This window comes from Salvia splendens, chromosome 14, assembly GCF_004379255.2.
Source record: "Salvia splendens isolate huo1 chromosome 14, SspV2, whole genome shotgun sequence".
Lineage (NCBI taxonomy): Eukaryota > Viridiplantae > Streptophyta > Magnoliopsida > Lamiales > Lamiaceae > Salvia > Salvia splendens.
The window spans coordinates 21236861-21261904 of record NC_056045.1 but is presented as its reverse complement, the minus strand read 5'-3'; the positions used below and the strand labels follow the sequence as shown (position 1 = coordinate 21261904).

The window sequence follows — 25044 nt, the reverse complement described above, 5'->3', positions numbered from 1 at the left end:
TCTTCTACGTTCCAATTGCTCGATCAAACTAAAGGTATTATCCCTTCAAATTCAATTCTGCGAGTACAAAATCGCAATTTACTGACTCCTGCCACAATTCTTGCTTGACATCACAGTTTGAGGATAAAAAAAATACAAAACTGCCGTGAATTCAATTCCTTCTGCTGCTAGGCAATTTCTCCTCTCCAAAGGTATATCAATTTCTTCTGCAATAACCTAGATTTCGTGCATCTCATAAGCTCTGTAACCAATCTAACAATAAGGTAATCAAAACAAAATCGAATAAAGATTGAACCTTTAACGAACCGGTTTGGAATCGGGGGCGTCGGGGCTGTTTCGGGGTAGATCGGGGCAACGGAGTGGGAGAGACTGACCGACGACGCTGCTGACAGCAGCGGCGTCGTGTCTCCCGGCAGCGACGACAGCGTCTCCCGGAGGGGACGGAGCAGCGGCGTATGACGGAGGCAGTGGCGGTGGACGAATCGACGGCGGGGATAGCTCAGTTGGGAGTGGCGGTCGCCGGTGTGGGGAGCGCCGGGAAAATGGGAGGGACTGCCCGATTTCGGGTGAAGAAGAATTAGAGAGAGATAGGGAGAGAGAAGGAGTAAAAGGGCGTGAAGAAGATGATGTACTATGCTGAATGTAGAATTTACTCGAATGTAGAATTTACTATGGGAGAACTTCAGCTAGTTGCACATAAATTACAAGTTATATCGATGGGAAGTGTAGATATAATTTTGGGAATGGATTGGTTGGCCGAGAATCATGTTACCATTCGCTGCAAAGAGAGAGATATCTCTTTTCAAAACCCGGGAAAAGGAGCCAACTACATTTTATGGGATTTCTACGAATTGACGCAAGTCCATAATTTCTGCACTTCAAGCGACGACTATGATAAGGAAGGGATGCCCAACGTATCTCGTCTATCTAAATGGAGAGGAGAAGAAAGAAAGAAGCATAGAGGATGTGGCAGTAGTGAATGAATTTCCAGATGTTTTTCCCAACGCCTTGCCAGGACCACCACCCGATAGACAGTTGGAGTTTACAATTGATTTGGAGCCAGGATCAGCACCGATATCTAAGGCACCGTACCGTATAGCGCCTAAGGAATTGGAAGAACTTAAGATACAACTACAAGAGTTGCTAGACTTGGGTTTCATTAGACCCAGTGTGTCGCCGTGGGGAGCACCAGTGTTGTTCGTGAAGAAGAAGGATGGAACATTGAGGATGTGCATAGATTATCGAGAGTTGAACAATTGACACTCAAGAACAAGTATCCACTGCCGATAGATGATTTGTTTGATCAACTCCGTGGAGCTGGAGTATTCTCGAAAATGGATTTGAGATCGGGATACCATCAACTGAGAGTCCGACGAGAAGATGTACCCAAGACGGCTTTCCGAACTAGATACGGCCATTATGAGTTTATAGTAATGCCTTTCGGATTAACAAATGCACCGGCCGTATTTATGGACCTTATGAATCGTGTGTTCCATCCATACTTGGACAAGTTCGTCTTAGTCTTCATAGACGATGTCCTTATCTACTCAAAGAACGAACAGGAACATGAAAAACATTTGAGGACTACCTTGGAGACGTTAAGGGCCGAGAAACTCTACGCTAAGTTCAGTAAGTGTGAGTTTTGGCTCAAAGAAGTGAATTTCCTTGGGCACATAGTGAGTGCAGATGGAATTCGAGTAGATCCTGCAAAGGTGGAAGCTGTACAGAAATGGAAATCACCAACCACACCTAACGAAATTCGGAGTTTCCTAGGACTGGCGGGATATTATCGAAGATTCATCGAGGGATTCTCTAAGATAGCAAGGCCAATGACGCAACAACTAAAGAAGGGGGTCAAAGTGAATTGGACGCCGGAGTGTGAGACCAGTTTCCAGTTACTAAAAGAGAAGTTGACCACTGCACCAATTCTCGTTGTGCCAGAACCAGACACTAACTACGTGGTGTATACCGATGCATCAATAGTTGGACTCGGATGTGTACTTATGAAGAATGGGAAAGTGATTGCGTATGCATCAAAGCAGTTGCGGCCGCATGAGTTGAATTATCCGACGCATGACTTGGAGTTGGCAGCAGTTGTACATGCTTTGAAGATTTGGAGACACCATCTTTATGGAGTTCGATGTGAGATATATACGGACCATAAAAGTCTCAAGTACTTCTTTGAACAAAAGGATTTGAACATGCGGCAGCGTAGATGGCTTGAGTTGGTGAAGGACTATGATTGCAGTATAAACTATCACCCAGGAAAGGCGAATGTAGTGGCTGATGCCTTAAGTAAAAAGTCTCAACCTCAGTTGGCCACTTTTCTCACGAACAAAGAGAACTTGATACACGAGTTCAGTAAAATGCGATTGGAGGTAGTGAGAGCACCCGAGACAGTGGAAGGAATGATCGCCACCTTGGTAATGGAACCCGACCTAAGGGTTAGAATCGTGGAAGCTCAAAGATGCGATACTTTACTTGAGAAAATCCGTTCGGAAGTGAGGACAGGGGAGCAAGAATATTTTCATGAGGAAGCGGATAATGCCCTCACATTCAAGGGCAGGTTGTAGCGTGCCTAGAGACGAAGGGCTTAGGAATGAAATCATGAGGGAAGCACACGAAACACCGTATACTGCGCACCCGGGGAGTACCAAGATGTATCGAGATATGAAGAGACAGTTTTGGTGGAATGGCATGAAAAAGCATGTAGCGGCGTTTGTGGAGAGGTGTCTAGTATGTCAGCAAGTGAAAGCCCTACATCAACGACCTTATGGGAGACTACAACCACTTGAGATACCGGAGTGGAAATGGGAGCACATTGCAATGGATTTCGTGACAGGATTACCGAGATCCCAATGAGGAAACACTGTTATTTGGGTGATTATTGATCGTCACACAAAATCTGCTCACTTTGTGCCGATTCGTGATACCTATAGAGCCAATAAGTTGTCTAAGATGTATGTGAAAGAGATTATACGTCTACATGGAGTGCCAGTTACTATTACATGTGATCGTGATGCGAAGTTTACCTCTAGATTTTGGATGAGCCTACAACGAGAGTTAGGCACTAAGTTGAATTTCAGCACTGCATTCCACCCGCAGACTGATGGGCAATCAGAGAGGACGATACAGACTTTGGAGGATATGTTGAGAGTCGTAGTGCTAGATCGAGGAGTAGGTTGGGAGGAAGTGTTGCCACTAATAGAGTTCGCTTACAACAATAGCTATCAGGCTACTATTAACATGGCCCCGTATGAGGCATTGTATGGGAAGAAGTGTAGATCACCACTTTACTGGGATGAAGTGGGTGAGAGAAGAGTTCTTGGACCAGACACAGTGGAAGAAATGATTGAGATTGTTTGACAAATTCGTGAGAGGATCAAGGAAGCTCAGGATCGACAAAAATCATATGCTGATGTTCGAAGAACCGATCTCCAATTTGAGGCAGGAGATAAAAGTTTTTCTGAAGGTAGCCCCGTCAAAAGGAATAACTCGGTTCGGTGTGAAAGGCAAGTTGAGACCACGATTTATTGGACCTTATGAGATTCTTGACAGAGTGGGTACCGTAGCGTATAGATTGGCGCTACCACCAAGCTTTGGGAAAGTACACAACGTTTTCCATGTGTCACAATTGAGAAAGTATGTGTTCGACCCTAACCACATAATTCATCAAGAGGAGATGATGATTTTGAATCCGAATTTGAGTTACGAGGAGAAGCCTGAAGCCATTCTAGATAGGAAAGTGCAAGAGTTGAGAAACAAGTCTATTGCCTCGGTGAAGGTTCGATGGAGGAATCACGGTGTTGAGGAAGCTACGTGGGAATTGGAAGACAAGATGAGGGAGAAGTACCCAGAGTTGTTTGAATGATCTAAGCAAATTTCGAGACGAAATTTTTGTTAAGATGGGTAGATTGTAACGCCCTCATTTTTCCTTTCTTTTTGGGGTATTTTTTTAAGCGTCCTTGTTTTGTTTCGACAATCTATGAATATGTTTTATCGAAAGATCAACGAATGTTTCGAATCGTGTTGTTGATTAATTGTGTGGTGTAAATTGTCGACGAGATTGACGCGAGAATCGTCGATGGGAAAATTTCGGCGTTCGTTTACAATGTACTTGGAATAACACCAAAGTACTAAAATAATAAAACACCACAATTTAATCAATGTACTAAAATTATATATATTTGGGCCTATCATCTTTGTCTTTTTTTTAGCCCACTTATTATTATTCAATTGGGCTACTTTTAATATAGCCATTATTTCCTTAATTCAATTTTTTTTTAGCAGAGATTTTCTTCCTCCCCTCAACTCACGTTGAAACCGCCCCACTCTTCTCACCCCTAAATCTCTCCCGTATCTTTAACAACCATTCCTCTATATTACTCCCAACACCAGCTCATATATTCAAAATCGGAGGAAAGTAACATAGAGAAATCTTCTACGTTCCAATTGCTCGATCAAACTAAAGGTATTATCCCTTCAAATTCAATTCTGCGAGTACAAAATCGCAATTTACTGACTCCTGCCACAATTCTTGCTTGACATCACAGTTTGAGGATAAAAAAAATACAAAACTGCCGTGAATTCAATTCCTTCTGCTGCTAGGCAATTTCTCCTCTCCAAAGGTATATCAATTTCTTCTGCAATAACCTAGATTTCGTGCATCTCATAAGCTCTGTAACCAATCTAACAATAAGGTAATCAAAACAAAATCGAATAAAGATTGAACCTTTAACGAACCGGTTTGGAATCGGGGGCGTCGGGGCTGTTTCGGGGTAGATCGAGGGCAACGGAGTGGGAGAGACTGACCAACGACGCTGCTGACAGCAGCGGCGTCGTGTCTCCCTGCAGCGACGACAGCGTCTCCCGGAGGGGACGGAGCAGCGGCGTATGACGGAGGCAGTGGCGGTGGACGAATCGACGGCGGGGATAGCTCAGTTGGGAGTGGCGGTCGCCGGTGTGGGGAGCGCCGGGAAAATGGGAGGAACTGCCCGATTTCGGGTGAAGAAGAATTAGAGAGAGATAGGGAGAGAGAAGGAGTAAAAGGGCGTGAAGAAGATGATGTACTATGCTGAGCTTTTGTTTTGTTTTTAAATTGGAATTGGGCCTTTTGCTTGGTTAAAAGAATCGGGCCTCACAATTAAATTGAGGTCTTGATTTAGTTTTTGGGTTTTGTTGGGAGTCACTAATTAAGTTTGGAGAAATAAGGGTGGGGTGATATAATTAATTCTCGGGCTTTTAATTGAATTGTTGGGTCAATAATAAAATTTAATCGTGCGGAAATATTTAATTAGCTCCCGAATAATTTGAAGTACGAATAATTTCATCTTAAATCCGAAATAAATATTTTTTTAAGGAAATGAAGGCGAGAATTTAATTATACGCTTAAATAAATTTTGGGAACTTATTCCGACATCGTGGTGGAAATGCGAGGAGCCAACGGAGGAATGCGGCCGCTGAATATTCGAAAATCGAGAAACGAGACAAACGACTTTAATTAGGGTGCATGCATCTTATTCATTTACTTGATTCATTGTGTTGATTTATGTGTTATTTAAAATGCTAAAGGTGATTCCTTGCAAGCGGGACGTGATATCGAGGGAAAGGAAATTAATTGAGGAGTTAAGCATTTGAGGTGGGCTTTCTTTTTAAATAAGGACTATGTCCTAAATACTTTTTATGTGAAAGAAGGTGGAAAGTGTTTGTGTTGCCATATTTTGTATTTGAATGAACCTATCTGAAGTGGCTATGCCATGTATGTTTAATCGAATTCGGGTCCCAGTAGAGCCGCAAACCCTGCTCGGACTAGTGTACACCCCGTAGATCGTGTGCTATCTCTTTGGAGTTGGCCGGTCTAGTGACTTGGTTCGTGGCCACGTTCCTTGTCATGTATGTTCAGATATGGTGATGGTGAATGTGGATGGAAAATGGTTGGCCAACCGAACTTGTGAAATAAATGTTTGTGTACTTGGGTTCTTTTAATTAAAACCCCCAAGGTCACTTGATTATGGCTTGACAAACTATGTTTGGCATGTGTTCACTGAGTGCATCAAGTACTCAGCCCTGCATATTGTTTTTCTTAATGTGCAGATTGAGCGGCGATGGGCGTGGAGGATGTTGAGCAGAGTCCATGGATTGTTTTGTCATAGTTAATAATTGTTGGATTTGTCGTGTCTTCATACTCGGCATTTTCCGTGTCTTGAACGCTTCCGCTAAGAGTCCTTTTCTTTAGAATTGTTTATTCGTGGAGAGTCTAACTCGTTTGAAAATTGTTTATTTTCTATTCTTTATTTACTTAGAGTTGGTATTATTGTTAGGGTAATATTGTGACGTTTTCAAAGTTAATTCAGTTATTAAGCTTTTGGTCAAATGTGTATGTTTTTCCCCTTTCTTCCCCGTTTCTTTAATCCTCCCCTAGTCACGATCAACCGTGCTTTCTATCCGTAGAAAATGCGGGCGTGAAGTTATTTTATTAAAAATATGATGTAATAGAATATAGATTAGTTGTCAACATTTTTGACTATTCAATATTTTTACTAATTAACGAGTATTTTTGGAAAATAGTATGACATTTATTTTGCTTATTCAAGATTTTTCTATTTAAAGAGTATTTTCTAAAACCTTATAAGAATATGTTTGAATTTTTATATAATTTATTTATAGTTAATAAGAAAATTTTGGTTTGTATCTATACTCAGTAGAAGCTCTAATTTTGAACTTATAAGAATATCTTGGTATTGTTTAGAGTCTAATTTGAACTATTTTATAAAATTTTATAGTTAATAACAATAGTTTGGTTTCTATATATATTTAATAGAAGTATTTGTTGAATTATTTTTTGTTTAATTCAATTGTACAAGATATTTTGTTTTTAGGAATTTATGTATCGATTATTTGTAGTTTCAAATGAGTAAATTATGCCTTCATGAAGTTGTTTTATACATAATATGATGTAATATAATATAGGAAAATTTTCAACATTATTGTTAAAGTATATGACATATTTTTGATTATTCAATGTTATTACTAATTAAGGAGTATTTTTGAAAAATTATATGACATTTATTTTCTTATTCAAGATTTTTTCTATTTATAGAGTATTTTCTAAATCCTTATAAGAATAGTTCAAATTTGGTATCTGTGTATTTTGTATTTGTAGTTTAGAAAGAGTAAATTATGTTTTGATGAAGTTGTTTTATTTATAATATGATGTAATATAATATAGGAAAAAATTTATAACATTTTTGTTTAACTATATGACATATATTTTCTTATTCAAGATTTTTACTAATTAAGGAATATTTTCTAAAACCTTCTATTAATATCTTGGTATTGCTTAGAGTTTTATTTGAAGTATTTTACAAATATTTTATAGTTAATAAGAATAATATCGTTTGTATATATACATGATAGAAGTGGGCAGATTCAGTGCTGGGCCTGGTCAGTTCTTGGTTTGACTATAGGGCACGGTTACATTTATTTCATATACAAATATAAATGGTAACCGTTGATGTTAACACAAACATCAGGTAGTATAGCTCATACTTAGAAAGAGCAATATCAAAAGTAAATCCTTCATTTTTCAAGGTTCTTGCCACCTTGGATTTCACAAAGCAACTAGTAAGCCATTATTCTAATTAAGCCTATATATATACATATTACAATCGATCAGTTGCTCAATGTATATTGTTTTTGAGGAATTATTAAATAAGGAGTATTTTCTTAAAACCTTATAAGAATCTTTTGGTAATGCTTAAAATAAAAAATGTTAATAAGAACGAACCCTGCCATTATTTTTTGACATCATCTTTGAAAATATTTTTTGTCATTCAATTGTACTAAATATTTTTTTTGAAGCATGTGTTGGTGGATCCGTTGAAAGGCCTAATATTATAAGTGATATTGTACCAGGAGAACAGAATATATCTCTTACGGAAGCCAGCACTATTGTTTCGTCTTCTTTGTATCAGTATGGAGGTATTCTTTTATCATTATTGAGATGGAATTTTATTAACTTTATGTTTATGTAAGTTTAATGAACTAGGTGTACTGCATTGGGAACTATTTTTATTGTTTATTTTTGTTAGTATTATCATAATAATCGATAATTAAAAATTATTATATTTAACCAATTCTTTGATCATAATGCTTTTTAGTTTTTGATTTTTATATTCATTTTGAAAACGTGTTATAAAAATACGAATAAACTGATTTTTAATATTTAACTGTAGATTATTGGAATATTGGTGACGCATTGTTCTCCTGTTCGCATTGTGGTGCGTTGTTTTGGTACGAGGAACGTCTTGGCAAACCGAATAAACCGAAGAGTCCGAGATATTCTCTTTGTTGTATGAATGGGAATATTGAGATTCCTCTAACGATCAGGCCACCTGATGTTTTATTGTGTTTAATGTTTTCTAACGATGCCAAAAGTAACCACTTCTTGAAAAACATTCGTTCAGATAATTCTATGTTTTGTTTTACTTCTTTAGGAGGTAAAATTGCTAATAGTGTTAACACAGGTGGTTCTCCTCATGTGTTTCGATTACACGGTCAAAATTACCACTTAATTGGTAGTATGCTTCCGCTGCGTGGTGAATTTCCCAAGTTTGCTCAATAGTATATTTATGACACAGATAATGAGATCAATAATAGAATTGTCTCAGTGAGGTATGTCTTTTTATTTAAATGAAAATTGTGTTAAATTTTAGTTAATTTTTTTATATTGTATTTTGATGTAGTTATTATTTTTTCAGGGAGAGAGATGATGCCAATAATCTTCATTCTGAGATTGTACTTGACCTACAATTTATGTTGGATGAGTATAATGTGTTGGTGAAATCTTTTCGTTTGGCTAAAGAAATGATCAATCAAGATAATCCACCAAATGTGAAATTGAGATTGCTTCGTAAAAGAGGTAGGGATGGAAGGACTTATAACCTACCTTCTGTTTCTGAGGTAGCCATGCTTGTGGTTGGCGATTTTGACCACGCATTGGGTGATAGAGACATTATTGTTGAAAAACTGTCAGGAAAGCTTCAAAGGATTAGTGAACTTCATCCTTCTTATCTTGCATTGCAATATCCGTTGTTGTTCCCATATGGGGAGGATGGTTATACATAATTCATAGGCTTTTCTGATTCTTCTACATCCACGTCGAGCAATAGAAAGAGAGTTAGCTCAAAAGAGTTTTTTTCGTACCGCATGCATGATAAAGTTACTGAGTGTTCTATTATTTTGTATGCAAAGTGATTGTATCAACAATTTATTGTGGATGCATACACTATGATTGAATCTGGTCGGTTAAGGTTTGTTCGAACGCAACAAAAGAAATTGCGTGCTGAAATCTATAGCGGGTTAGAGGAGGCCGTTCTACGTGGTGAAACCGATAGTTCCAGACATGGGTGTTATATTGCCTTCCAGTTTTGTTGTTGGTGCCCGGTATATGATTTAGAATTATCAAGATGCGATGGCTATATGTAGATGGATTGGATATCCAAATCTTTTTATAACATTTACCTGCAATCCTAAGTGGCCTGAGATTCAGAGGTTTGTTAGGTCTAGGGTTCTAAAATCAGATGATCGTCCTGATATCGTTAGTAGGATGTTTAAAGTGAAGTTGGATGGTTTCATAAGGGATGTGAAGACTAAGAAAATATTTGGAGCCATTAAAGCAGGTTCATTTTTATATTTTTTAATCTTATTAAATATGAATTTAAGGATATTATCGTACAATTTAACCATATTCTTTTTATTTTTTGTGATGCAGTTATTTACACCATTGAGTTTCAGAAAGGTGGATTGTCTCATGCACATATTTTGCTTTTTTAAGCAATGAGGATAAGCAACCTCATCCACGACGCATTGATGAGATTATATATGTGAAATTCCTGATCCATTGATTGATCTTTATGATTATGAGTGCGTTAAGGAACTTATGATGCATGGTTCGTGTGGTGTGGTTTAAAATCATCCCATTGCATGCGTGATGGACGTTGTACTATGTATTATCCGAAGAAATTTGTTTCTGATACAGTATTTAATGATGATGGTTATCCCATTTATAGGCGTAGAGATAATGGTCGGGTTGTGTTGAAGGATGGTGTTTCTTTGGATAACAGATATGTTGTGCCTCACAATCATTTTCTCCTTGTGAAATATGGTGGTCATATTAATGTCGAGTGGTGCAATCAGTCCCGTTCAATCAAGTATTTGTTCAAATATGTACATAAGGGTTATGATAGGGTGAGGACTTCTTTTTTCCAATCTGGTGTTGATGGTGCTGAAAAGAATTTGGATGAAGTTAGTTTGTATTATGATTGTAGATATGTATTTTCATGTGAAGCTGGTTGGAGAACTTTTGGATTTGAGATTCAATACAAGGATCCTTCTGTTGAACGGTTGAGTTTTCATCTCTCTAATGAACATCATGTCATTTTTTATGAAGCCGATTCTTTAGATAACGTCTTCAATCGTAGGACGATTCATGAGAGTAAGTTCTTAGGTTGGATGGAGGCAAATAAGTTATATTCTGAAGGTAGAAATTTGACATATGGTGAATTTCCAACCAAGTTTGTATGGAAGAAGGATCATTGGCAACCTAGAAAACAACGTTATTCGGTTGGGAGGTTATTTTATGTTGCTCCCGGATCTGGTGATATGTATTACTTGAGATGTTTGTTGAATATTGTTAAGAGAGCTAAATGTTATGAGGATCTTAGATTTGTTAATGGTGTTCAGTGTGATTCATTTAGAGATGCATGCTTCGCTTTAGGATTGTTGGATGACAATAAGGAGTATATTGATGGAATTGTTGAGGCTTCTTTTTGGTCGTCTGCTCATTCACTGAGATTGCAATTTGTAAGTCTGTTGTCATCAGAATCTGTATCTCGACTGGATGTTTTATGGAAAAAGTATTGGAAACATTTATCTGATGATGTTGTTTATAATCAAAGAAAATTAAGGAATCGACCAGGTATTTATGAACTGAAATATTTTTGTTGTGTTTTTTAAATATTTTTGTTTTATATACAAAAAATTATATACAGTTTTTTCTTACTTCAGATTTGGTGCTGAGCGATGATGAAATTCATAATATTGTGTTAGCCGATGTTGAGAAATTATTAATGAACGTTGGTAAAAGTTTGCATGACTACCATGGTATGCCGTATCCAGAACCACAGTATTTTGAAACATTTCAAAATACTTTGATCAGTGATGAGTTGTCATACGATCGTGATGCTTTAGGAAGAGAACACTTGGAATTTCTATCAAAGTTTACAGATGAGTAACTTAATGTTCATGATACCATAATTTCGTCTGTGAATTCGAATGAAGGAAAAATGTTTTTTGTTTATGGGTATGGGGGTACCGGAAAAATATTCATTTGGAGGTCTTTGTCAGCAGGGATTCGTTCGAAAGGAGGAATTGTGTTAAATGTGGCATCCAGTGGCATAGCTTCTTTATTGTTACCTGGGGGGTAGAACTGCTCACTCACGCTTTAAGATTCCTATCAATGTTAATGAAGATTCTATGTGCAATATTAAACAAGGTACTGATCTTGCTGAGCTTATCATAAGGTCAAAACTTATCATATGGGATGAAGCTCTGATGATTCATAAGCATTGCATAGAAGTCCGTTGATAGGACTCTTAGAGATATTCTTCGTGTGTGTAGTGAGTCCAGTATGCACAAACCATTTGGTGGAAAAACTATAGTTTTTGGTGGTGATTTTAGACAAATTTTACCTGTTGTTCCTAAAGGGAGTCGGCATAATGTTGTGAATGCCACCATTAACTCATCATATCTCTGGAGTAGTTGTACAGTTTTGAGGTTGGCCAGAAACATGAGACTGTTGAGTGTCGAAAAACCAGATGAAGCTTCTAAGTTGAAGGAATTTTCATTTTGGGTTGCTTCTATAGGTGATGGAGTTGTTGGTGGTCCGAATGATGGTGAAGTCGTTATAGATCTTCCTTCCGACATTGTTTTATCTAATTCTGGAGATCCTCTTAAAACCATTGTTGAAAACATATACCATTCCTATATGGATCCAGAAGAGTTGAGCAATTGTTTGCATGATCGTGCTATACTTGCTCCTACGCTTGATGTTGTTGATGAGGTTAACCAATTCATGATTTCGATGGATCAGTCTCAAGGGCGTGTATATTTGAGCCCTGATAGCATTTCAAATTCAGATTCCACTTCGAATGATTCTGCTGAGATTCATTATGTTGAATTTTTGAATATTTGAAATGTTCGGGTACCCCTAATCATGAATTGATGTTGAAAGTTGGAACTCCTGTGATGTTGTTAAGAAACATAGATCATTCTAATGGCTTGTGTAATGGCACTAGATTGATAATTACCCGTTTAGGTGACTATGTTTTGGAGGCGCGTGTCTTGGGGGTCATAATATTGGTGATAAGGTTCTGATTCCGCGAATGTCATTGATACAGTCTGATCCAAGGCTACCTTTCAAATTCCAACGACACCAATTTCCTCTGGCTGTGTCATATGCAATGACCATTAACAAAAGTCAAGGCCAATCATTGTCCCATGTTGGATTATTTTTTTAAAAACCGATCTTCAGTCATGGACAACTCTATGTTGCTATATCTAAGTCACAAGTCGTGAATGATTGAAGATTTTAGTTTGTGGGGATGAGATTGACAGTAGAAGTAATTCTACTCTTAATGTTGTATACAAAGAAGTCTTTCAAAATGTATGAATTACTTGCGTTAGAGAGATGTTTGTAACGTTTTTGTTAAGAAGATGTTTGAATTCTATGTGTTGTTGTTCGAATTTATAAGAAGTATTTAATTTATTTTTGTGTTTAGTAATTATCAATCTTATGTTTGTATATCCTATTCTATTTCTACTTCTTTCCCTCATATCTTTCCGTTATAGGAGACCGGTAGATTAATAGATGTAGTAGTAAAAGTATTATTTTGAAATGTTAATAATCATATTTATACAATATTTCAATAGTTTTTATTGATGAATATTAAAAAAATTCAATAATATTTTATTTTAAAAAAATATATATTTTATTATTTTCTGAAGATAATTTGGTCCGTGCATAACACGGGTGGGAAAACTAGTATACATAAATATGAGTATGAAATACTAGTAGCCATCTAAATGCAAGTTCGCGTGTTCAACACTCAACATATATAAATCGTGGCCATTCAAATCCCCAACCGTCAATATCTCGGAAAATGCCGCACTCAGCTACAATATATCAGGAAATTTCCCTCTTTCGCTCTCGGATTCAAAATCGAAGGTTAGAATACTCATATATTTATCGGAAATATGTAGCTCTAGTTCGTCAACCGCATTTGAAATCGGATCATTTTCTCAGGGTTGATGATGTAACAATTCGAGTTCTCGAGTCGATTTTAGTTTCAAAAGATGTGCAGTCGTCGATTGATTTCAAATCGGTTTTGAAACGGTTCATGAGAGATGAATCTCTTCTTATCTTCGGTGAAATCGCGGAAGAACCAGTCGAGATTAAGCTTACATGTGCTGAGTTTCTGATTCGTGTTTTTGCTATGATTGGCGACGTCGAGGTAATAGCTCAATTAACTGTTTCTATTGTTTAATTCTTCCGTTATAGACAAATTGGATCGTTTGTGATGAATTTTCGCATGAAATTATAAAATACGTGTAAATTTACACTAGATTGCGGAAACTTGTACAGTACTAAGGAATGTAGGAGTACTTGGTAATGCTTCTGTAACAACGAAATTACAGATCGCTGTTAGTGACAAGCTCTATTATTCTTTTACATCCAACGAGACTATTGTGTTTACTTGTCAATGTCATCTTATATCATCGTCTTGATTTACCAAAAGTTGTTGTCGACAATACATGTTTCTGATAAAACGATCCTCACAAATTTACAATCGCAAATATACCAGTTTGGAGTATTGACCAGTATCATATTCTTCACCTTTGGGATTGAGTGATCAGATATTTTGCAGAGTTGCTTGGCCTTGAGATATGAAGCATTGGTTCTACGAGACGAGATGGCTAGTATTCACCCTTATCTTCAAGTCACTTCTAAAGAATGGCTCACCTTCACTGAGCATTCACTTGAAAATGGATACCATTCCATTGCAAATCAGGTAAACTTTGAAATTCTGGTGACGACTGATGTGGACATTCCACTTGTATCTTGTTGGTTGTTTTCAGATCTCCAAATATGGATGAAACAAAATCTCAGTCATTCTTGCATTAGAAATTTCTACAGCTGACCGTGAATCAGATCCACTATTGAGATAATTGTCCGTATATATGAATGTGCTGGTGTTTTGCAGTTCTTCTTTATAATTATATATGATGAACCCATTTCAATATCTCAGAGACTCTGAAACAAGAGTTGTACTAGTACTTAACAATTTTATGTTTCTGTGGAGTTGATAACATGAGACATATCTTTTAAGTAGTACTTAGTATATAACTGGATATTTGGCTTAAGATTATGTTGTTAATCTGATTTGATGCCAAGCAACTTTTAACACGATTATATTAGTTATAATTTGCAACAGGGTTAGATTTTTCTGTTCTAATGTTGTAATATAGTCTTATCTCTTTATATGTAAGTGATACGAGTTATTGATAACGATGTTAACAGTTTGAGGGTTGCTGATTGCATCTTGTTGAATATGTTTTACAGTGATCCTGTACCCTTTTCTCATGTGATGTTGTATTGATTGTGTGGAACAGCGTTGGTATAACCGAGATAAAAGATGATTAACAGAATTTTCATTGTAACTTTCTTATTGAAGGCATGTGAAAAGGCACGTATGTCCTCAGGCGCTGTTCACCTGGAATCAGATTATTTGTTCCATGATGTGAATGTGATGGAAAAAATCGGTAGATTGAAGGATGATGCTTTGCTCAAGATTTCTTCACAATCTGGTACATATTTTGAGCACCGGTTCCTGATAATTTCAAGCTCATTTGTTAGAGATTTGATGCTCAAGCTTGGTTAAATTACTAGGGGTAACATGAACTACTACTGCAGTTCAGTTATGCAGATCAGTTATAAGGTCCAATCTGGATGCTAATATCTGTGTGTAGCCTTTAAGTTATGTGCCGGTATTGGAATATTGCAAGATAGCATGCATTTATCTGTTATGAGAGGTGAAAGAACGGTCCTGGTCAAGAAAGCATTTAAAAGTAAGAGGCAGAATATTGGAATTTATGAACATTTTGGTAGAAATCTGGCCTGGGATTGAGAGTTCATGAATTGTATGATCCGTAGTGCACCACAGATCTTATTTATTCCTTAAGCAGAACAAGGATACCGAACATATAGAAAATGAAAACCGTTAAATCTTAGAGTTGAGCTCACATACAGATGGTAGAGTTTCTATAAATTTGGAACACATTCTTTGAGGTTCACATAAATACTGTAACTTACATGAAGCATTCAGCTTATTGTTTCAATTTGGATGGGGCGAAACTAGACTGAAATGCACGTTTGTATATTATATTTCAGAACTTTATACTTTTCTACCTCAATGCAATTACTCTGTAGATTTTTTTGTCTGCTCTTCTGTGAAAATATAATTAATGACTATTTAGCTGGTTCTACCTGACTGTGCATGTTGATGTTTGTAACTGAGTAGTCCAGGCACAGGCTAAAGCATACTCGAAGTGGAAAAAAGTTAAGGAGAGTGCACAACAGTTAACCATCCCTACTGAATCACAAAAAGGAAGTTCTCGGTTTAGAAGTGGGATCAAAACGCATAATTTGCGGAAATTGCATGAATATCAAAGTCTTCGAAGGTTATCCCGATGAAGGTAAGTTGAACCATTAAGTGGTACCCCTTCCACTTCTCATTTGGTTATTTATTTCTTGATTAAGAATAATGGCAACTCACATTATATCTTTAACCAAAATTTCCTCCGTTTTTGATCCCACTGCTTCAACTGAAATTTAAATGAGGCGCTGGCCCTCACCTAAGCTGTCGTTAGTTAGCACTTAGCACCATAGCAATGTGCGATTTAAGTAGTTATCATAGTAAACAGTTTTTGGGATGAAATGTAGAGAATAATGAAAATCTTTTTCAAATACCAGATCATATCACAGCTCATATTTAATAAATCTGGACGGCGTTGATAAGTATCGTCTAGATTCTCTAGGAAAAACAATTGGTTAAATTAGCTATATTTCAATTGATTGCTATCCTACACTTGCAAGCCACTTTCAACTAGTTTGCACAATAGGCAGGCAGGATATTTTATCCTACAATTTGAAACTAGCACACCAGTCTGTGTCTGTCTGTCTTACTTAATGCACTAACTTCTTTTTTTCTCTCTTTTATATTCTGTAACTTATTGTCACAGGGAATCTGCAATTAATTCCGAGTTACTAATATGACAATGCAGCTAAGCATTGGCTTGTGATGAAATGAAGTCCATTCGGTCACGTGCCTATGTTATCCTGCACAACTAGTTAATTTCCCTTCTTCCACTTGGGATTGTGCCTACGGTAGCGTGGAATCAAGAATGATAAACAAGGTTAGAATCCTATTATCCTTTAGTCACACACCTAACACATGAATTAGATCAAACACTATTATTTTATGGTTAAATAAATAGAAATTTTAAAAGAACGCGTTACAATGGAATCGGACCCTAGACTTTTTGCTTCGAACGTTAAACACTAGGCCAACACACGCACTGATGACCAAACATGTTTCCTGCAATTATGAGGTGAGGTGGATGATGCTTTAGAGATTGATCAAATTGGAGATATAAACACTTCGAATCGGATTCATAGTGCAATATTTATATAAACAAACATAGAAGAAGGATTGACATTTCGTATTATCATGGATACTTTATCAAATGCAAACATAATAAATACTCCAAGTGTTTTTCGACACGTGTTTGGGGATAATGATACTCCGTAATAAATAGTTAAAATGGAGAGAAGGTAAAGTAAGAGAGAATGATGTATAATAAGTTTTCTTCTACATTATTATCTCTTTTACTTTACTTTGACTCCACTTTAACTATTTATTATCGTTTTTGTAAAACAACGGCTAAAAAGAAATTAATCACTTGAGCTGGGACGAAGGAGATGAAGGAAGTAGTATATCATTACACGTAGAAACACAATGTTATATGAAAAGGGAATTATGATATCTTACAAAATCTAGAAAATACCTATTATTACAGCTGAACAAGGTAATTTTTGTTTTTCGACACGGTAATACCAGTAATGTGATAAACCTAAATGCCAAACTCATGTAACGTTTTGATCATCTATATTAAGCCACTGTCATCCCTAGAAAGAAGTGTACAGTAATATGAAATTACGAGCCAATAGATTGGTCGTCGAAGCATCTAAAAATAACACGTGTCTAGAAACTTCCCACCTCAACTCAAAGACAAAATCGATAAAAAAAAACAATTAATTAGAAATAAAATGAAAATAGGGTTGCACCGTTTGTAGTGGGTTGGTTTGAAAATGGAATCTTCCATATCAGAAAACGCGCATTAAATGGGTGTCGCATCGAAGGTCACCACGTTTTATTTATTTCGTCCAAGAGGGTGAAGATGTCTGTGTTTTTGACTTAGTTTAATCGAAACAAAACAAAGGAAACACGCTTCCACACGCATTAATTAATTAAACAAACATTACAAGGTTCTCATCCTGTCTCACCACACACCGTCGCGCTTGCTTGAAACTTGAGTTCCTTTCAAAATGCGCGTTTCAAGAGCTTAATACTGTGTGTGTCTGTGTGTAAATATTTCAACAAAATTGGCTTTACTAATTAGTCTAATCTTGACTAGTCTTTGCCCCCCTGATCACCCTGCAATTACTCTAAATTAATGATGGATTATATTTTTATGACGATACTTCCATCTCATTTTGGGGCTATACTGATTGCAATACAAAATAATGATGCGAGAGCTAAGATCCTGTGGCGTGGAGTATTTGTTAAGTATTTTGTTAAAATCTATTGTCTTACATGCTTTAAAAAGTACTCCACTATATGCTTTCAATTTTAATTGTGTTCCTATATATAGTTGGTACAAGATATTGACTATGAATTAATGAACTATTACTCTACCATGATGGTTACGTGATGAGATAGATAAAAAAATACTATAGGCTAAATCTTGTTTATTTGGATGGTTCACAATTTTGGGAATATTATCACAGAGCACTTTCACTAGCTAATTTTCCTTGAATTATATTCCACTAAAAGAGTGTGACTGGAAAAATCTAAGTAATGATAGATAAAAATATCTATAAATGTTGGAGTTCAAATCATCTCATATGGGAGAATCAGAAAATGTGCAAACAATATATAAATTCAACCCCCCACTCCATTAGTATGAGGTAGAGATGCCCACCGGTTCCGGTTCCGAACCGGAACCGTGTCAATTTTTCCGAACCGGAACCGTCGCATTTGGAACCATGGTCCGGGTCCGGTTCCGGTTCAAGATTTTTCGAACCGGAACCGTCACCGAACCGCCGGTTAACCGGCGGTTTCACGGTTCCGGTGAGAAAACCGAGGCGACAGCGGGGGCAGCTTTTTCAGCCGGTTTTGTCGGTCAAAACCGGCGGTTTTTGGACCGGAAACCGGCGGTTAACCGTGAAACCGGCAGTTTTCGGTTCCGGTGCGGAACACGAGGCAGACGGTTTGTTGAACGAACCGGCGGTTTTGGCGGTGAAACCGGCGGTTCCGACGGTTCCGACGGTTTTCCGCCAAAACCGCCGGTTTTCTAAAATTCAATTTTTTTTAATTTTGATTTTGAATTCAAATTCATGCATTATCCCCCCATGTCATGTTTTTTTTATTTACGTTCCGAAGACACTTGTAAATTATATTACATTGTTGTATGTTGTATACTTGTATATGTATTGTAAATTGTAATGTATAGTTGTCCGTTACAACTCAAATTCAATAAAATTGATATCATTTTCACCTTAGTCGCCTTATTTCCATTTAAATTATCCATTGTCTTGTTCCAATTTATTATATAAGTCCAAATTTCAAATTACATAGAAAAAAAATACCGAACCGTGAAACCGTCGGTTTTCGAACCGGAACCGTGTAAACCGTCCGAAAACCGGCGGTTCCGAACCGGAACCGCCGGTTTTTGAACCGGAACCGTGAAATAGCCTCACGGTTCGGTTCCGGTTCCGAATTCCTATAAACCGGAACCGGCGGTTCCGAACCGGAACCGGCGGTTTTGGAACCGTGGGCAACACTAGTATGAGGTAGTTTTGGGGAATGTCCCTAAAGCAAAATAGAAAGAGTTTTGCCAAAAACAGACAATATTATACTAATATGGAGTTTAAAGGTGCATACCGTTCCACATAGGAGGATTAGAAGATGTGCAAGTAATATATAAGTGCAACCCCTACTCTTTTAGTATGAAACTTTTTGGGGAGTGACCCGAGAACTCAAAGTGGATAATATCACACTCCAAAGTCCTTGCAAAAACTAATTAATGATTTAATATGGAGTTTGAGTGTGCATCATTGAACACTCACAATAACTAAACGTCCTTAAAGAGGAAACAATTTGAATAAAACTAGGAGTAATATTCAGTTGTATTAATATTATCACTCTTATCAAACCCTAGTACTAGACTACGTATACGTACATTTCTTTCAACTAGTAATAGAGGGTGTCATAGAGAATGAATAAAGTATACTTGAAATATAAATAATGTAGAGATTAAATATAAAAACTGTGAATAAGAGAGGTGGGGAAGGAGAGCTGTTTTCCTCGGAATGGCAGAATAGAAGCTTGGAATCATGTGATGTGCATTAAATACGAGGCTGAGGGAATCCCTTCTAATTTATTAGAAATAGAGTTTTTCACAAAACCCCCCCTCGTGATCATACACTAGCACAAGATGATGACAATTTCAATTAATGAGCCATCACCAACAATTTATTACTTATTGATCATCATTATTTAATTATTATCATTTCATGTACCATCACAAAATATTTAAATTAAATTAATGTTGTACTAGTGCTCGAATCAATTCAAAGATTTGTTATAAGACCATATAGTTGATTAGGTGTTCTAGCTAGTTTATGCTCTATTTAGATTTCTCAATCCGATTAAGATGAATTTTTATTTTTAAATGGACATAAATGATTTCAAGTGGGGTGTTCAAATATTTCGAGTGATTAAGTTTGTGGCACAACGGTAGATTTAATTTATCATATATGGAAAAAAGAAAATAGAAAAACAACAAAAAAGAAAAGAAAAACAACAGTCATTATTGTTAGATTTCAGTCATTGTAGCTTAATCCATATGATCATATTCACTTGTATATCAGTTTTCTACATTAATTTATAATGGTCTATTTGTTTGAAAGTTTGTACTCTTAGATTTCAGTCTCATGTCGGATCTATTAACTTCCTCATTTATTGTTATTTGATTTATATATGTGAGTATGCAGTGAATGTGTTCTTCATCGTGCTTCTTTACTAATTTTAATTGCTTATGCCTCTCTGTTTACAGTCGTTTATTACACGAATAAATTCATGTGTACACAATACTTACATCATAAGATTTAAGATTTGAATTTGACAATTCGACCGCATATATTTATGAAAAGTTAGCGTTAGTAGTGTTAGTTGTTTTTTCATACAGTTATGAAAAGTTTATTTTCAAACTCTTTTGTGTTTGGTTGTAAATCTAATGACATTGAACAATGTAGTTCAATGTCTGATATAAAATACCTCTGTTATATAAGGGTGCTTTGTGACATCTTTAACGCCAGATTCTAAAAATCAAGCAACCTAACCAAACATGGTGTGAAAGATATACTCTGACATTGTATATATCATGCTAAAGTGCGTGTTTGATAGCGAAGATTGAATAAATAATACTACATGATAAGAACACACATTTAATTTTAGATCATTTTTTTAATCATATAACTCCAATATAGAAACTAAATCTAACATCTCGAGTAAACGTAATTTATCATATAAATCTAGATATTTGTTAAATGATCGTTGCCATAGATCTTTCTCCATTTATATTGAGAAAGGCTCAAATGCCAACTCCTTTTATCTTTAGAAAAAGTATTTGTTTCTAGTACTTACAAAAGACACGCTCAGACAATGAAACACAATTTAGTTAGACACGTTCAGACAATGAAACACAATTTAATTGGTAAAATGCTTTCAAAGTTTAGTTAGTAAGATATTTTTCTTCTAACTAATAAATTGAGTGTTTAAGTCACACATACTACATGTGTGTAAGTTCTAACTAAAATAAATATTACTACTAGAGATTAATTATAACTCAATTTTTTATACTTATCTACTTTATATCAAGGGTTATGATATGAATATCAAATCTCACATCAAATCTCCCATCCAATTAAAAATAAATAAATGAAATTATACTTCTATTGGTCGGCGTATATTTAGTCATAAACTTTTCAAAATTTCAGTTTATTCATTGTTGTTTTGTTTGTGGAGGAAATTTGTGTGAGACCGTATGGGTAAAATCCAAATCCAAAACCATATTTTAGATTTTTAGTGATATATTTGTAAATATAAATATGATGTTAGATTTATAGTCGATGTGGTTCTTGATTCACCTTGAATTAGAATATTGAATTGACATACGGTAAAATAGTTTCATGCAAGTTTGTATATAAATATCGTTAATTGTAAAAAAAGAAGAAATGAAATGAAAAATGTTATTGAGATAATGAAAAAAAAATGGACGATTTATATAGTAGTATGTGTATGATGTGAATTGAATGCCCTCCCAACAAACATTCACGTCGAACTCATCTTTCCCTCGCTCCGGTCTTCCCTCGTTTCATGCTACATACAATGTGCTAAACCCTAACCCTAGTTCTTCCCACCAATTTATTGCTTTTGTCTTTCCCTATTCTTTAAACAATTATTATTCCCAATTCCAATTCATTTTGTTTTTCTTTCTTCACACAATCAAGCTATTGACTAATTAATTGTGTGTATACATGTGCTTATACTATATAATACCCCTATAAACAGAAATGCAAAAGAGGAAAAAGGAAAATGAAAAAAAAAGTCAAATAAGGGCAATGTGGAAAAAAGAAACCAATTTTGCATGGATGGCTAATTTTTCTCATGGCGGTGGTCAACCTCTCATGATCTAGCCGATGTCACATCTCATCATAGACTGTAACTATTTGAGGATTTCGAACTTATGGCCAATTAAATTAAAAACTCTTAACCAACAGGTCATAACGTAGTTGCCAGCGCGTAGCTGTGGTGATCTTGAGATCACGAGTTCAAATTTCGCCACCCGCTGGGAGACTTTCGGTTTTAATCCGCAAACCCGATCAAGCAGGAATAGTCGGATTCCGCTAAAGGCGGGTTCGATACTTGTGGTTAAACCTAATAAACAATTAAAACCTCTTAGGCTTTCGAGCTAGTGCTCAAACTAATACAATTCTACTATATAACACATGTTCACTAATCACAAGCTCGTTTCTTGAAAGCTCATGTGATTAGATAGGTTATCTATGTACAACATTGATATTTAATAGAAGATTTATTGGCATATGTAATTAATTGGTTCAATGCACTTATCATATAATCTTATTAATCTTAATTTTAAGCAAATGTCATTTGAACTCCCATGTTTTCTTCCTTGGTCAATAAAGAAACAAACTTTAAAATAAAACAAGTAGCGAGTTACTATTTCATTAATTTTTGAATTATTGCCACCATAAATACATGCAAATTAAGAACTGTGGCCTTCAATCTTCCCTAACATGTACTCAACCATTTTTTTAATACTGAAAAGAAATTCGCTTAGATTTGAAAAAAGATAAACACACACGTATTTATAATTTAATCATGGAACGATTTCCATGGTGGACTATAACACCTACCATTATAAATACCCTTTCTCCATTCTCACAACCTTACTACAATTGTTTCCACCACAACAAAACCTAAGGCAAAAAAAAATCAAAATCTTCCTACAAAAAAAAAGTAAAACACCACAACCCAAAAATGGGAGGAGGAACTTCGCCCTGCGCCTCCTGCAAACTCCTCCGGAGACGCTGCGCAAAAGACTGCATTTTCTCCCCTTATTTCCCCCCCGACGATCCTCACAAGTTCGCCATCGTTCACAAGGTGTTTGGAGCTAGCAATGTGAGCAAGATGCTGCAGGTTTGATCATTTTCTTGATTTTTTTTTTTTTGCTAAAAAACTTGTTTTTAGGGTTTACTTTTTAAAAAAATTAAAAAATAAAATTAATTTTGGTTATTTTCAGGAGCTCCCTTTTCATCAAAGAGGAGATGCAGTGAGTAGCTTAGTGTATGAGGCTAATGCTAGGATGAGGGACCCTGTGTACGGCTGCGTTGGGGCGATTTCGTTTCTGCAGAATCAAGTTTCTCAGCTGCAGATGCAGCTAGCAGTGGCTCAAGCAGAGATACTTTGCATTCAGATGCAGCAAGAGCAGCAGCAGCAGCAGCAGCCGCCTCCGTTGATGACTCATAACAATGATCATCATAGCGGTGAAGATGACAAGTCCTCTCTTGTTAACTTTAGTAGCCTCCAACACTATCTTAGCTTTGCTTCCACTAGTTCTACTAATAATGTGATGCAAGATCCTCTCAAGAGAGAGTCCCTTTGGACTTGATTTAATGAGTAGGGAGTTAGTTCATTAGCTAGCTAGCCAGGGTTGCTTTTGGAATGTAGCTTCGCGTGACCATTTGTGGTGTTCTTGTATTTAGTTTCATCGGTATGTTGTGTTCTGATATGTACTTGTGAGACTGGCTTATACAAGGCTCGGACGGAATAGAGGGACCTAGCTAGCTATTGTGTGTATTGATTTTGAACAATTTTAATTAATCTAACTAGCTTCATTATGTTCAAAGTTTTAATTCTCCCCATAGTTGTAATTCTCAACTACTACTTTTGACTTTGTGCCCTCCCCTAAATTTCTTGTAGTGAGTCTAATGTGTTCTTGATGACCTAGTTTATGCTAATTAAAATAAGTGGTCTTCCTATAAAAATGCAAGTCCCACATGGGCTTGTTAAATTAGAGTTTCGAAAAGCAGCATTGAGATTTGTTGGCATTGCTTAGAAAACACATTACCTTAATTGTGCAAAATTTGAGCTAGACTTGAAGTATGAATGAAGGAAATGTCGAGTGTGTGTGTGAGAGAGAGAGAGATCATCTTCATATACATGCTATACTATATTGCTATATATGCATGAACTGATTCTAATTTCTAAGAAATCAAACTCCCTAAAAAATCTATATATGAAATCCATCTTCTGTTTAATTGGATAACCGAGAGGGAAGAAGCAATAGACATTGTTGGGATGATTTTCTGTGTGTTATTCATCGATGGGGCAATCCTCTTAATCTAGAGGATTGCCCTAATTTACATAAGGTAAAGAATCTCCTAATTTTGGGTGCTATCTATTACATATTGATTACATGATCCTTTCCTTAGTTACAATATTTGATTTCCATATTCTAACACTCCCCCTCAAGCTAAGTGACGGCATCTCCGATGCTTAGCTTGCCTAATACTTCTTCAAACACCTTCGAGTGGACAGCTTTGGTTAGGATGTCTGCCAGTTGATCTTCTGAGCGGACAAAGGGCAACTCAATAATTCCCTTCTCTATCTTCTCTTTGATAAAGTGTTGATCAATTTCCACATGCTTCGTACGGTCGTGCTGGACTGGATTTTCGGCTATGCTGATTGCTGCCTTGTTGTCACAGAACAGTTGACTCTTCCGAGTAGGTGGGAAGCCTACTTCTGTCAGGAGCCTTCGTATCCACATGATTTCAGTTATTCTACTTTTTGCCCCTCGAAATTCAGCTTCAGCACTAGAGAGTGCGACTACTTTCTGTGTTTTACTCCTCCAAGTGACAAGGTTGTCTCCTATGAACATGAAGTACCCGGCTGTTGATTTTCGATCGTTTGGATTGCTTGCCCAGTCAGCATCGGTGTAGCCAGAGACTTCCAATTGTCCTTCACTCTTTAGCAGGACTCCGTAGCCAACTGTCGCTTT

General features: G+C 36.4%; 3 protein-coding genes and 3 long non-coding RNA genes across 8 annotated transcripts; 4 read left to right on the top strand and 2 right to left on the bottom strand.

The window, feature by feature from the left end:
• Positions 1-25: 25 nt before the first annotated feature.
• On the bottom strand, positions 26-503 carry LOC121764929. The gene is made up of 2 exons (XR_006042660.1): positions 296-503; positions 26-216 (listed from the first exon to the last, which is right to left on the bottom strand). It is a non-coding gene; the product is annotated as an uncharacterized LOC121764929 (long non-coding RNA).
• Positions 504-4290: 3787 nt separating this feature from the next.
• LOC121764769 lies at positions 4291-6373 on the top strand. Its single transcript, XR_006042621.1, has 4 exons — positions 4291-4471; positions 4554-4628; positions 5572-5638; positions 6094-6373. It is a non-coding gene; the product is annotated as an uncharacterized LOC121764769 (long non-coding RNA).
• LOC121764770 lies at positions 4463-4783 on the bottom strand. The gene is made up of 2 exons (XR_006042622.1): positions 4733-4783; positions 4463-4653 (listed from the first exon to the last, which is right to left on the bottom strand). It is a non-coding gene; the product is annotated as an uncharacterized LOC121764770 (long non-coding RNA).
• Positions 6374-9403: 3030 nt separating the features above from the next.
• On the top strand, positions 9404-11294 carry LOC121764332. Its single transcript, XM_042160370.1, has 5 exons — positions 9404-9444; positions 9487-9680; positions 9773-9799; positions 9935-10978; positions 11068-11294. The coding sequence occupies exons 1-5, from the start codon at positions 9404-9406 to the stop codon at positions 11292-11294; spliced, it is 1533 nt and encodes a 510-aa protein (XP_042016304.1).
• A 1879-nt stretch (positions 11295-13173) lies between these two features.
• Positions 13174-18662, top strand: LOC121763802 (protein DOUBLE-STRAND BREAK FORMATION-like). 3 transcript variants are annotated; one of them, XM_042159887.1, is made up of 6 exons: positions 13174-13285; positions 13364-13571; positions 13986-14129; positions 14793-14925; positions 15639-15813; positions 16402-18662. In XM_042159887.1, exons 1-5 carry the CDS (start codon positions 13221-13223, stop codon positions 15809-15811), a joined length of 723 nt encoding a protein of 240 aa, XP_042015821.1. In that variant the 5' UTR covers positions 13174-13220; the 3' UTR covers positions 15812-15813; positions 16402-18662. The 3 variants fall into 3 exon arrangements, with proteins under 3 accessions (XP_042015821.1, XP_042015820.1, XP_042015823.1); XM_042159886.1 differs by having other exon boundaries at positions 16360-18662; XM_042159889.1 differs by lacking the exon at positions 16402-18662 and having other exon boundaries at positions 15644-15783.
• Positions 18663-22963: 4301 nt separating this feature from the next.
• Positions 22964-23814, top strand: LOC121764584 (LOB domain-containing protein 12-like). The gene is made up of 2 exons (XM_042160597.1): positions 22964-23183; positions 23287-23814. The coding sequence occupies exons 1-2, from the start codon at positions 23025-23027 to the stop codon at positions 23653-23655; spliced, it is 528 nt and encodes a 175-aa protein (XP_042016531.1). The 5' UTR covers positions 22964-23024; the 3' UTR covers positions 23656-23814.
• Positions 23815-25044: the final 1230 nt, after the last annotated feature.